The sequence below is a fragment of the Trichoplusia ni genome, chromosome 2, assembly GCF_003590095.1.
Source record: "Trichoplusia ni isolate ovarian cell line Hi5 chromosome 2, tn1, whole genome shotgun sequence".
In the NCBI taxonomy this organism is placed as follows: Eukaryota; Metazoa; Arthropoda; class Insecta; order Lepidoptera; family Noctuidae; genus Trichoplusia; species Trichoplusia ni.
In genome coordinates, this window is record NC_039479.1 from 10,005,706 (window position 1) to 10,019,088 (window position 13,383).

General features: G+C 33.7%; 1 protein-coding gene across 4 annotated transcripts in view; it reads right to left on the bottom strand.

Annotated features, from left to right (window-relative positions):
• Positions 1 to 766: 766 nt before the first annotated feature.
• The window catches only part of LOC113506884 (glycine receptor subunit alpha-4), a 41,897-nt gene continuing 29,280 nt past the window's right edge, over positions 767 to 13,383 (bottom strand). For 2 of the 4 annotated variants that reach the window (XM_026889720.1, XM_026889726.1), the window contains exons 4-11: positions 13,029 to 13,128; positions 12,312 to 12,475; positions 5,839 to 5,994; positions 5,487 to 5,627; positions 4,366 to 4,595; positions 3,065 to 3,205; positions 2,504 to 2,716; positions 767 to 1,444 (exon numbers count right to left, since the gene is read on the bottom strand). In XM_026889720.1, coding sequence (XP_026745521.1) covers positions 1,295 to 1,444; positions 2,504 to 2,716; positions 3,065 to 3,205; positions 4,366 to 4,595; positions 5,487 to 5,627; positions 5,839 to 5,994; positions 12,312 to 12,475; positions 13,029 to 13,128 — 1,295 coding nt within the window. In that variant the 3' untranslated portion in view covers positions 767 to 1,294. The remainder of the gene's footprint in view (positions 1,445 to 2,503; positions 2,717 to 3,064; positions 3,206 to 4,365; positions 4,596 to 5,486; positions 5,628 to 5,838; positions 5,995 to 12,311; positions 12,476 to 13,028; positions 13,129 to 13,383) is intronic. The other 2 variants (XM_026889730.1, XM_026889737.1) reach the window with 2 other exon arrangements.

The following is a 13,383-nucleotide window of genomic DNA, read 5'->3' on the forward strand; positions in this document are numbered from 1 at the left end:
ACTATAATAAAATTTGTTTCTTATTTCTACCCCAACCAAATAAAATTATAATTTCTTAAATATTAATTAAGCTATCACAATGGTTTAAAGCTGATGATGATTTGATACTATTAATAATGATATCAATGACTTGCAAGCACCTTATATAATAATAATAATTTGTTGTTGTTTTAAAATCATATAGGTATTATTTTACGTAATTTATATAAATGTTTAAAAAGTCATTTTAATAATTATGTATATTTTCGATCAGGAGTGATCATATTTTACCTGCTTAAAATTAAAAAACGACTTTCTCAAAATTCGTTTCAGATATGTTTCTTTTGGTATGCAACAATGTGGTTTAAAAAAGTGAAATATTCAAAGAATGAATTGGTTTATTAATACTTTAGAGAATAAATGAAAACGAGGATAAAATTTCGTAATTAGATTACAGTTTGACTTTAAAACAACAATATTTTTTACAATGCTATATTAAATAGCTTTTCTATGAGCACCTTAAATCTAAGTATTATAAGAAAATAAAATTTAACCAATTTTCTTTTTATTCTTTTAAAAATAAAATTTTTCAAATTGAATATTGTTGAAACGTTCCTACATTATTCGTAAGACTTTTGTGCATATTTGTACAATATTCATGTTCGATGTTTTGTTGAAAACGTTGAATCTTGTAAAGCGACTACCTTTTATTCTATATCTACATTCGAGCCTCTCTAATTCTTATTTTTGTACTTTATGACTATACCCTCTGTATCACCAGTCGGCAAACTTGTGTTAAAAGTAGATACAACAAAACTGGTATCTCCAGAGGGCCTAATTCCATCTTTTCAAACCTGCGCTACTCAGCTTAGAATAGCAGCTCTTGGCCACAACGGTAACCATATTGGTAGGCTCCTAAAATGACATTTCATTTGACATCGTGTATACAGAAACTGGAAGAGGCGAGAGAAAAAAGGTTTGCTAACGAAAGTGTAAAAGGTTAACATAAAACACGTTAATATTATTGTCTGAAACAATTGCGTACGTATCAGTACAAATACGTCAAAAACAACTTCTTTTACGTCCAAAAAAGTTCAAGATTAATATTTCAATATTTATAATCTTTCCCTCTCTCAGACCTTTTCTCGCAATAGAACTTCGTAAATTGAAATTTTTGATCTACTGAAAGCAATATTTCATCTTCTCCTACTTCGGCATTGCCGTCGAAACTGGTAGGTAATAAAAACCTGATAACACATTGATTTACCATCAAGGGTTTTCAGGCAAAGGCAGCGAAACTCAAAACCTCTAATTGTTATGAAGACGTTTTCGTTTTCAGGAGGAGAACGGGCCAGTACATTGTGACGAAGAGGAGAAATAAGGCGGGAAAAACGACGCGAGATAGTTTGTCAATCTCCCGCCAGAGGACGCGTTCTTGACCGGTGTCGGCATCCAACCAGGCAACCTGAAAAATTGTAAATGAACGTGAATATTCCAAAATAATATTTTAATTTAGTTGTGCTCCAAGCATAACGTTATCATAAACACCAGCCAGATTTAATTATATTTTTTAGAATGAGCCGAAATTTATTTAAGTCTTAAAATACCTGACGGCCTAGGTAAAATAATTCTAAAACTCCAAGCCCATTCTTTCAAACCAGTTTTTAAGAAAAACTAAATCAGAGCTATAAAACTTCATCAGTTTTCCCGATCATCATAATTTTACTTCAGTCTCTTGATAACTTATCTTACCCGACTCTAATCGTGATTGAGGCCGCGACGTTTTAAAAAGAAATCAGGTAACCTCGAGTTTCCAAACTTCGATTCGATTTTCTAGCCTCGATAAGGATCAAGAACCTTTAGAAAACGATTGTAATGGATAGTTTCTTTTCAACCAAATTAATTCAACACATTTCGTTCACAAAATTTAGTTTTCAGTATTTCAGAATAAATTGAATTTACTAGGGCTTAATAATATCTGAATTTTAGCCGCATCTGTACTCTAAAGCCTACATTTAGCTCGTTCTACGCATTACCCAAAATATTGCGATTGAACCATTTATTCTGGAAAAGGATTATTAATTAATCTGGGTTTGCGGTGTTTTGGAGTAAATCTAAAATCAAGAGTAAATAACTGACGTTTTTTGCTAAAGAACCGTTTGATGGATATTGATATAACTCTTATTATATCTCTTATATATGTCTCTTATCTATGTCTTAGGAAGACACGTAACTGCTCTACTAAAGAAAGAAAAAGCATTGATTTGCCGCTATGACGCATATCGCATATGGGACACAATACAGATAAGCAAATACACATTCAAACAAAAGTACATGTTAAAACAATACAAACAAAAAAAAAACAAGATAGAAAAAAATATGTTTCACAAGCACGCGAAATGGCATCGCTCAGCATAAGCAGCGACCCTATGCGAGATCCCTCCGCTGATTTTCACGGCGAAGCGCGTCTCGTTTCAAAAGGTGATCGCTGGTCCCAGTTATGATGATAAAATGTGTAACGTACCTGTAGTATGCTTTGCCTTCGCTCAACGCCGACGAGGTGCGCTGTAGTGTGTGTCGCGGACGGTGCGGGGTGGACAGCCGGCGTGGCGGCCGGCGGTGACGTCGGCGACGTCAGGTCCACCTTCCGGCATCTCACCTGACTACCCTCCCACGCGGCCAGGGTTCCACACGAACCCTTCTCCCCGTTCAAACGCTGCCAAAGATAACGAAACATCTTCGTCTCAATAATCTTGATTCAAATTCGAACTGGTTCTCCAGATTGAGGTCATGAAAGTTTGAGGTGTTTTCAATCCTGATTCATGTTTATAATTTCTTTGAATTTTGATAGATTTTTTAATGGTTGTGTATGATGTGATGTGAAAATGTTTATCTTGTGTGTTATATTTTTTATATGAGGGAAAACTTCGCCCCCAACTTTTTGCGTAGCGTATTTACAATCAGAAATTTCACAAAAGCATAATCCCAGCAAGTTTAGATACAAATACCAATTAATAGAACTAATATCAATGGGTGTCTTGTTAGTATATTGAAAGCTTATCATCTGCAAGAAGATAATATTTACCACCGGAATGATCCTGGGCATGGACTCTTGGGCCTTGGTCTTGTTCATCTGGTACTGCTTGTCCAACACCTTCACTACGACGAACTCTCCGAGAGCGGCGAACACGAACATCATACAACCAGCCATCCATAGATCCAGAGCCTAGAAAATTATACGCAAAAATAAATGAATGGTTCCAATGAAACATGGATACAGCTGTAAGGTCTCCTTTCCTAATAACCTGCTCTCTTGGGAATAAGTAAGGTTAATACTGACAGTACTTCTACTAATTAATGTTCTCTTTCACTTTTTGACAAAAACAACATCTCAATAGCTTGGTAACAAGAATCCAATATAATTTACGAGTAATACGCTTTAATAAGACCTCTGTACAGTAAAGCATATTAAAATTTCGGAGAATTAATAAATAAGTTTTACCAAAGACATTTTAAATAAACCGGGTTAGGAATTTGTTGTCTCTTGAGAATTTGCCGCCGGGGGAATTCCTCATTGAAATTGATTTTGAAGTATGTAACGAAAAAGTTTGTATCATTAAAAGGACAGAGAAATTATTAATATGATAGTATCGTTTAATGTAATTCACAGAAATAAAATATATGGCAGGAGTTAATTAAGGTTTAGTATTATACTGCGAAATAAGGATCTTCATATAATTCGTAGTAGGACATCAGTTTCCTAATTTCGTACATAGAACTCTCCATATTGCGTTACTAAGCGTAATTCGTTTTATGTTTAAGAAAGTGTGGTAGAGTATTTAATATACCATTGTTTGTTATTTTATTACCAAAGTGGAAACATAATTTCACTAAAATTGAGGTAGCCATTACATAATATATTATGTTTATAAATATATTAATTTAGTTTTTTTCTGTTACTCAGATTTGCAAGTATCTTCGTAATTATTAAGATGTATTTATTAGATTTAAAGTATTTAAATCGATCATTTGCTTTTTACATTTTGCACGATATTCGTCCAAAAATATCCGTGTATTTTTGCTTCCAAATCTGTATAAACAAAACTGGCCTAAAAATTGACCACAACGCATTCATAAATTTCATAACGAACTGCAAACACGAAATAGTACTTCAAAGACAACAAAACTACAAACCCAATTCATAAAAAGACCAATTTGGTCAGCTTCACATGTATATTTTTTGGTGAATATACTTAGATACCGAAGATAGCTCTCGATGGAGTGCATTTGGGGAGGCGTATGTCCAGCAGAGGACGAACATGGGCTGATGTAGATGATAATGAGTTAAAAGTTGTCTGGCTTTTCCTGAATGATTGTTTTGCTTACCTTAACATATGCAACAGGTGGGATATCAGCTCGTAATCCCGTGAACATGGTAACGAGGGTTAACATGCAGGTGACTAGTAAGGTCACACGTCCCGGGATCGCGTCCAGGTCGAGCCAGAAGCTGAACCAGGACAGCATCACAACCAAAGAGGACGGAGCGAAGGTTTGGATCAAATGGTGCCCGATTTGACGCTCGAATCTGAAGTACACTACTAGTCTTGAGTAGTTTCCTGAAAAATTGGTTAATACAAAAGAAATAATAATTTTCAACCTCGAAGTGGTAGAGGATAGATGAATATTCAGTCAATATGTTTAGTTTACACAACTTTCTAATCGGGCTTGCGTTTACTAAGAAGGAGCACATAAAAGTACTTTAGATTTAATTGAATTTGTCAACTGTACGAGCCTATAAAGGATATCATCAGATTATTATGCCAAACGTTCCAGGGCAAAACTTTAAATACGACGAACAAATTGAAACTTTGCCTTTATTCCGCACTAATTATTTTAAAATGAATATTTCTTGAACGTGTTCATATTTCCGAAAATTAATTTGAATTGCGTATGTAGAGTACTTTCATCACGTTTTGATAACGTTATTAAAACTCTTCCTAATAAATTTCTCGTCATTACTTTTCATGGACTCTGATATGAGTTCAAGAAATATAAAGACAAACGTTTTCTTAACACAGGATTGGATTTCGAGAAAGCCATTTACACTCTTCTTCATTAAGAAAAACTGTTGATTGTGTGAAATATAATACTGTTACCAAATTCTTGCGTCTAACCTAAAGATATAGCTATATGGCTCTTCCAAATCTTGATTTCGGTAAGTCCGAAAATGATTAGGTGCGAAGACCCGAGTTAGTGATACCGGCGATAAGCTCCAGGAAAATTGCCTCGATTGAGTTCCAATACGATACAGAAATATAATCATTGGTGAGGAAGCCCAAAACTTTAAGTACCTTGAAAGGATTTTGTATGTCGTAGGGGGAAGTCCAATATTAGAATGGCTTAGCGGCTCTAGCTTAAATTTGATGGATAGAATACTTGTATCAGCAAAAACATATTTTTTTAGATCAGTCAGTGTCAGTGATATTTCTACATGTAAAAACTCTTACCATCCTTATCGATCATATATCCATTAGTTTCTTCAAGCCGTAACGGCTGTCCGATATGATACTGCAGAAGTTTTAACTCAGGGTTGATGGTGACACCTGCTTCGCTCCAGCGAAACCGTACCTTTTGGTTGCTGTATGAAACTGAAAAATATAGGGGAAAATAGGATTTTTTTTATTTTGAAAAGGAAAAAGATGGCCGATCGATGGGTCGGTATAAGAGGATAAAAAAGTAAAAAAAAAATAGCTAATTTGAGAAGCGTTTTGATGAATGTTTCAACAAATCTACATTTCTGCGAACAATTTCTCGTGCATCATTTCTGACTAGTCGTACTTCGTAGAAATGCAAACTCACAGCTTTCGATATAAATAGGGCACGATTGTATATCCATCGGGTACAGTTGGAATTCCATCTGACATGCGATGATCGCATGCATCCGGGCGGAATATCTCACTGTCTGGTTCCTGTATAAAGTCACTGATGAAAACTTGTGGGTCAGCTCTGCGATTTCTGGAAACCAAATATTAGACCATTAGAGGAAGTCTAGGCAGCATCAATAGACGTGTATCAGTAAATAAGAAACTTTCTTTGTGATCTGAAGTGGATAGAGTGCTTATAAGAAATTTTGCCTATTCATAAAGTGCATCCGTAAGATACAAAGCCAAGAGTGTTGGCTAGTGTCAACTGTGCATTTAAGGTACTGATGCATTATAGGATGCACTGGCATAATGCTGTGTACATTTTACGCTTGAATTATTGCTTTTAGATTGTTAATATTTCCTACACTGATACATGAGACGAAGAACAATAAATTTATCAGAAGAATAAAAAAAAATGTTTTCAAATAAATGTCATTATACTTTAATCAGGAAATTACCCTTCTCTAAACCCATGATCACGTTCCTAATGTCAATAAAACGATAGCATGTCATGAAAACTCTTTTTGTAAAACTAATTTTCAGAGTGAAACGACAACTCATCGTTCTGCACCGAGAAAGACAAACATTCATAAACATGATCCCTTTGAGTGCCATTCTAGACTAAATTGTTAACTTTGAAGCATTGCAATCAAACTTTGATCATTGAGTGTTGGTTATCCCCCAATTATATGGCTATTAATAGCTGGATACAACTGTTTACCTACACAAACCATGGAGAGTTCATCGTCCTCTATATTGGTCTGAATTTAATAATCAAATTTTCCCAAGTTAGTGGTTTGAAAACAATTAATAGAGAAATTTGTTGCGAGATTGGAATTTGTCTTCGTTGCCGATAGCTTGAAAAACTCATTACCAGACTGTTGGAAACATGTTCTGCTGATATTGGATTTGTGCGTGCGTTAGTTTTCATTTGGTTTCAGCAATCACTGATTTATATGGGCATGACGTTGTCAAAACAAATTGATTGTTTCAATATGAAACATTCCCTAGTTTTATTGCAACTTGCAGAAGACTGTTTTTGGGCTGGTTTTAGTAAATATTTTTTGCTCATTTTTTAAATGGATTTTTTAACCTTTAAATATATTAAAAGTTTTGAATTAATAGAACAATCAAACATAATTAATATTATTTGACTTAAATTAAGTTTACAGAAATTCTTGAATATATATTAAAAAAAAATATATTAATAAAAAAATACATCGGAAAATAACAGTTCCGGTAGAGCTTGTTGGGATAATTCAAAAACCTCATCAATTCATTTTCACGTTAATTAATTTTCCCGACATGGTTGACTGAACTGGAATAAATTGAACGTTTACAAATTGAAATTTGCAAATAAAGAGCAAACATCTGAAAATAATTAAAAACAATTATGTTGATGCAGCTGCCCGCGCCTTTACAGATGCTCATCTATTGTGCAACGGGTGTTTTTTCATTAAGAATCATGCTGAGTAAAAATATTGAGAGCGAAAAATTTAATCTAAGAAAATCATTCACGTTTTCCAAAAACGGCTGTGTCTGTACAAGCATTGTATCTGTAACAACTCAATGAGTACGGGAGACTATCGGAGTCTTGTACAAACATGATAATTCGTATACACCTAAGTATGTACACCAAACATGCAAGTATAAGTTTTACGAGTTTACACATCAATCTTAAATACTATAGTTTTCCTATCGTAGCGATCTTAATGTCTATCTGTATTACTTATTCTATGCAAGACTTATTGCAGTGTTATAAATAGGCATTAAAATACAGTGAAAATTCGTGCTCCAACCGAGTGTTCACCAAAGCTTTTCATACTGTAGAAGGTAAAAGCCAATTTATTTAAAAAGTAAACTCAAACTGAATCAAAGAGCGAAAAGGATATTTGTTTGATGTCAATTCGTAGGTCTACATAGTAAATACTTCAATGTTCAGGTAATCCTACTTAAAGAAACTATAAAATATCGATTAACCTTCGACTAATGACTGCTGACTAATTCAACGACGAATAATGATGAATGGTCAGCGGAATTGTTCAAAAGAGTTGACACGGTCTTAGCTCACAAAGGGCAAGGGAAAGAAACATGGATGGGGTTTCGTCAGTAAAAGTAGAACTCTCTCTTCCCCTCAACCCAGAGAAGGGGGAGTCATTTGATGATTTCCAATCCGTAAAAATGGCGGTTGTTGCGTAAAAAATGGCAGTTGTTGCTCTGGAAATACACCACCATCTGCCCGTCTCGGTCTACTGTCCTGGACATAATATATGCATCACCCAAGGCACCCCAATGAGCTCGATCTTGAGCGTTCTCCAAAACCTGCCCGCTGCTTTAGGAATACCATCGTCCCACCTGGCCACAGGTGACATCAGGTTTGAAAATATATAGCCACCTCTTCAAGAATAAGTTCCGGTTGTGGAAGCGGGACACCGCTTTGCATCCTGTTGCTCGCTATATAAGACTGGCGTTTGAAAGTGAGATAACAAGTTAACATCTAAAACGTGGTGTTAAACCATCACTTCTTGCTAAACTTCAGGGTATAAACTAACCGTTTTATACAATCCTTGACTAAGTTTGAGTTTACTGTATAATGCTCAACTTAAGTGGTATCAAGTTAGGTCTAAGCTATAATAAGGAACATTCACATAATCAAGATAGGACGAAACTTGGTGTTAATGTGAAGTATTAACACTAAAGCTTAATTACTGTTTCTAAGTTAATCTTAACTTGTGATTGTGCTCCTTTTACTCAGTCGTAATCGACAATAATGAACATAGTCATGGAATACGGAACAGAATACAAACAAGAATTGTCTGAGTTTGAGACGTAATCTGTAGTATTTATCTATATATATATTTAACAGTTTACATATCTATGATTTGTTTTGTTTGAGACTATACGGTTTTGTCTGAAAACTATGAAATAATTTAATAGTGTGTATCTCTTTTAGTTCACAAGATATCTTCAAAGGAAGAGAGCTGGTTCTTTTTAAAGACGTAGTCAGAGATACTGGGCCTGCAGGCTCTGGTGAGATTTTTTACATACAATGCGAAACATACCAGGAGCCATCCATATTTGATCTATTGAAGAGCAGGCGTAGACAATCTTAATTTCGCTAAATAACTTTTGTACATTTTGGAGATTATGTAACTAATTTGTAAATGGAAACGTTTCTAATACATGAAATCATTTTTCTCGCACTAAATATTCAATTACTAAGTTAAATTTACTAAACTTAAATGTCTTAGTTAAATATTATTCTGTATTAATTTTAATGTTTAGTTTACCTGTATTATCCAAATAGGTATGCAGATTAAATAATATATTTGCAAGTGATAAGCGTTTAAACTTTTGCAAAGTGATTTTAAAGCCCGTTGTACAATTATTACATCTCTTTAATCATTTATACAAATAAAATTTAAAATTTATACACAACAAATTTCGTGAAAGTTTATACAAGAAAAAAAAAGAACATTCTAAAAATTCGCTTTTTGAATTTAAAATGTGCAGCAAATAACCCTACCAATGTGACGCATTTTTTGAATCATGATTTGAACGTGAATTGATCTTAAATGTCGAATATTGAAAGATGAAAACTCTTTTGCTTAGACATTCGAATTCACAATGAGCTTTTGAATTCAATTTAACATTTCAAAACTAAAAAAGTTTAGTATTTAGTTCTTTGATTTGTCTGAATGAATGATTCGTTGGCATCAAACAAAAATAAAAAAAGACATGTATTCGGTTTTAGAGTCACATGCTTTGAAAGGTTTTTTTTTTCTAGAAAAGAATACTAGACGTTCCTTTGATATTTGAGAACGCTGTAACGCAGCTGAGCTATAAAACATTTTATTTACTATGACAGTAATCTACTTAAAATGGTTATTATAAACTACTAGCTGTTGCCCGCGACTTCGTCCGCGTGATTAGAAAATATAAGTTATGATTTGTATCTACCCTCTTTTTCCACATTTTCCATTGTATCTTCGCTCCTATTAGTCGCAGCATGATAGTATATAGCCTAAAACCTTCCTCGATGAATGGTCTATTCAACACAAAAAGATTTTTGCAATTTGAACCAGTAGTTCCTGAGATTAGCGCGTTCAAACAAACAAACTCTTCAGCTTTATATATTAGTATAGATATAAGTGATTTTTAATTATCTTTTGTTCTCCTAGAAAAGGTAACAAGACACTTAGGTACTCTAAAATATTGTTTTACACAAAAGGTACATTTTGAAAACGCCTGTAACAAATAAAACAATACATTTATGATCGTAAAAACCGTTGACTAATCTGAATTGCCATGTTTAATTTTTGTTATAGCAGCAACAGAAAATCATTCTTTGTGAAAATTCAACTCTTTATCTATTACGATTCACGAGATACAGCCTAGTGATGGATGGACAGATAAATAGACAACTTATCTTCAGTAATTGGTTTCCGGTTTTACCTTTACTGCACGGAACCCAAAAAAATAACGAGACACACTATAAGTTGTACACAAAATATACATTTTGTAAATCTATACTTCTATACTAATATATAAAGCTGAAGAGTTTGTTTGTTTGAACGCGCTAATCTCAGAAACTACTGGTAAAATTGGAGGCTATGTAAAATCAGGTTGCGACTAAAAGGAGCGAAGATACAATGGAAAATGTGGAAAAAACGGAAAATTATTCATCTTCGAGGGCTTCCGTTCAAAAATTCCTAACTTATATCTTCTAACCACGCGGACGAAGTCGCGGGCAATAGCTAGTTTTCTATATGCCTAGAACGACAATCGAATCTTGTAAACATTAAAAAGCGGTGACACTGTTGGCTTTATATGATACCTGTAACACAGTTAGTCAACATAAACTTAGTACTAACGCTGTGTTATACCGGCTTCCACAAGTCTAACTCAGTTATCTGGCTTTACCACACTTTATGAAGGAACTTTCTTATCACATTACCTTCAACATTTTGCATGTCACACAATATAATTTGTGTCAAATAATAACATTAAGTGAAAGGTCAAAAACACAAAACTACGTTTCGAAGCGATAGGATACGTTACATCTAGATACATAATATACCGACCTAGCAAAAATGCGAATATTCTATTTTTCTTTCATTTAAAAACTAAATTGATTAATTAATTTATTTACTGTGTGTGTACTTGATCTTCTTCTTTTCTTGATAAAAAATAATTAGATTTAAACTTTATATCCTTTGAAACCGAAACACGTGCCAAATACTTGAATGCAAGGAAACTGTGTAACCGAAAATGATTTCCGAGAACTCGTATCCTAACACAAGTTAAATATCCGATTTTGACATGTTTAGTCTAATTTTAACATTAATTATTATTAACAGTAATTTCAATTATTTATACATACATATTTACAATTAACACTGGCAAATAAATGTCACTTAAAATTTAAATAAAAATTTAGCTTTTTTCGAAATTTAAGAAGAGAAAAATCCTTGAGAAAAATGTGTAAGATATATTTACATAAATTGATCCTTTATCTTAAGAAAAAAAAAAAAAACAAAATAGGTTTGCAAAAGCTGATATTATTAAATGGCGTGTACAACGGGCTTTTGTGACAAAGGGAGCTTTTAAAGCTTAATATATTACCCGGTGAACGAGGTTTGTAATGCATTGCTCCTCCTAAAAAGCAAAACTTTATTAAATAAAATTTACATTTAATTTCGTTAATGTTTAAATTATAATTTTCGTAAATTACTAGCTTAGGTGAACAGACAGTAAAGAGCAGTAAAACCTTGGGTATTTTAGGGTTAAAGTTTAAATTATTGTTAATAACATGCGTAGGGTTAAGTTAATAAAGTGTACAAGATGCTGTACCCTATTTTACGTCTTCATGTGACTTTAAACATGCAAAAGAGTAATTAAATATTAGATTTGTTATAATTAAAAAAAGCAATGGTATTAGTATTCAGATATTAGTATATTCTCATAACAAACGTTCACATTCCACCTTACACCTTTCCCCAATCAACATAGATCATATTAGTCTTAACGTTTACATGGATAAGGAATTATTGTCTCTTTCCCTCAGGATGTGATAGGTAACAGAACTATTTAGATGCATACATTCAGGTAATTAACCACATTTGTATGTGGAATATCCTAATTATGTGAAATAATCTTATGTCTTCGCAGTTCTTAAATCCTTCACTTTTTGTAGAACAAAAAACTCTTCAAATAATAATATTTTTTGGAGATCCACTCGTAATTAGAATTTAGAGTACAACGCCCCACTAATACGTCAACGATCTTAACACCCCTCTACTATTAATTTCTCAATACACATTAATCTCATTAATTCCTCACCCATATAAATCACGCTTAAACCTATTATTATTCACGGCACATACATACTTATAAAGTCTAACATGCCTAGCTCACCTGTGACCTTCGAGTTCAAGAAGTAAGGGTCAGGGTGCCACAGGTTGTCAAAGAACTCGGGTGGCAAGGTCACGTGATCGTCCCCCTCCTCGAAGATGTCCTCGGGGAGCTGCAGCCGGCTCTCGCTCCAGGTTTGACGAATGAACATGTCCACTCTGTGAATTTTAAGTGACTTTTTATTTTTGGGTGCAAAATTCAATCACCGAAAGGGTGTTTGCTAGAAACTTTTTTTTGACACACGCTGGGGCAAATCTTTTGGGTTGTTATTTTCTCAATTCTTTATTATAGCATAACTTTAACATGTCTCTAAATATCTCAGATAAACAGACAAACTCTTCTGAGTAGTGTTTTTTCGTTTGAAATTTAAATAAGTTGGGAGTTTTCAAAGCAGCGTTTCATAAAAAGCGGTCCAAGATAGCTAAATGGTGACGATGCCGATGAACATATCGTTTTATAACGTCCGAAATATGGGTATCAAATAAATGAGCTTGACGGCTAAGTGCAAGTTCTTCAGCCGTTTGATGTTTGGACGATTGAATCAAAATCACGACTATTATAATTTTTTTTGGACCTTTTTTATCTTCAGAATGTTTTTACGTCCTCAACCATGCTATATTGCTTGAAACAATATTCGCTCAACAAGGTCAAAGTTCTAAGTGTTATTTGTCGTAAACGATTTGAAGGTTATATTGTTTTATAAATTCTCACCTGAAGTCCATATCTTCAACATTGATGGAGTTGACGTCCACCACGTATATACTGAACTCTACGATCACAGGCTGGCCTTTTCGCGCCGGTGGACGCATTTCTAAACAAAATACAGTCTTATGATCATTTACAGTAGGGTTTAAATTAGAATGTTTTTTTAAAAAAATATCTAAACTTCTATAAAATTACACTAAACCTGAGGAAATTTTGTCACTCAAAGAGATTTACGACCTCTCTAACGTTTACTATAATTTTTTCGTAAATAAAAAATAAGTGATTACAGCAATATCATTACTGATTATTACAAGAAACTCATTTCCTTTATGGTCCATTAAAGGATATAAATAGATCCTTC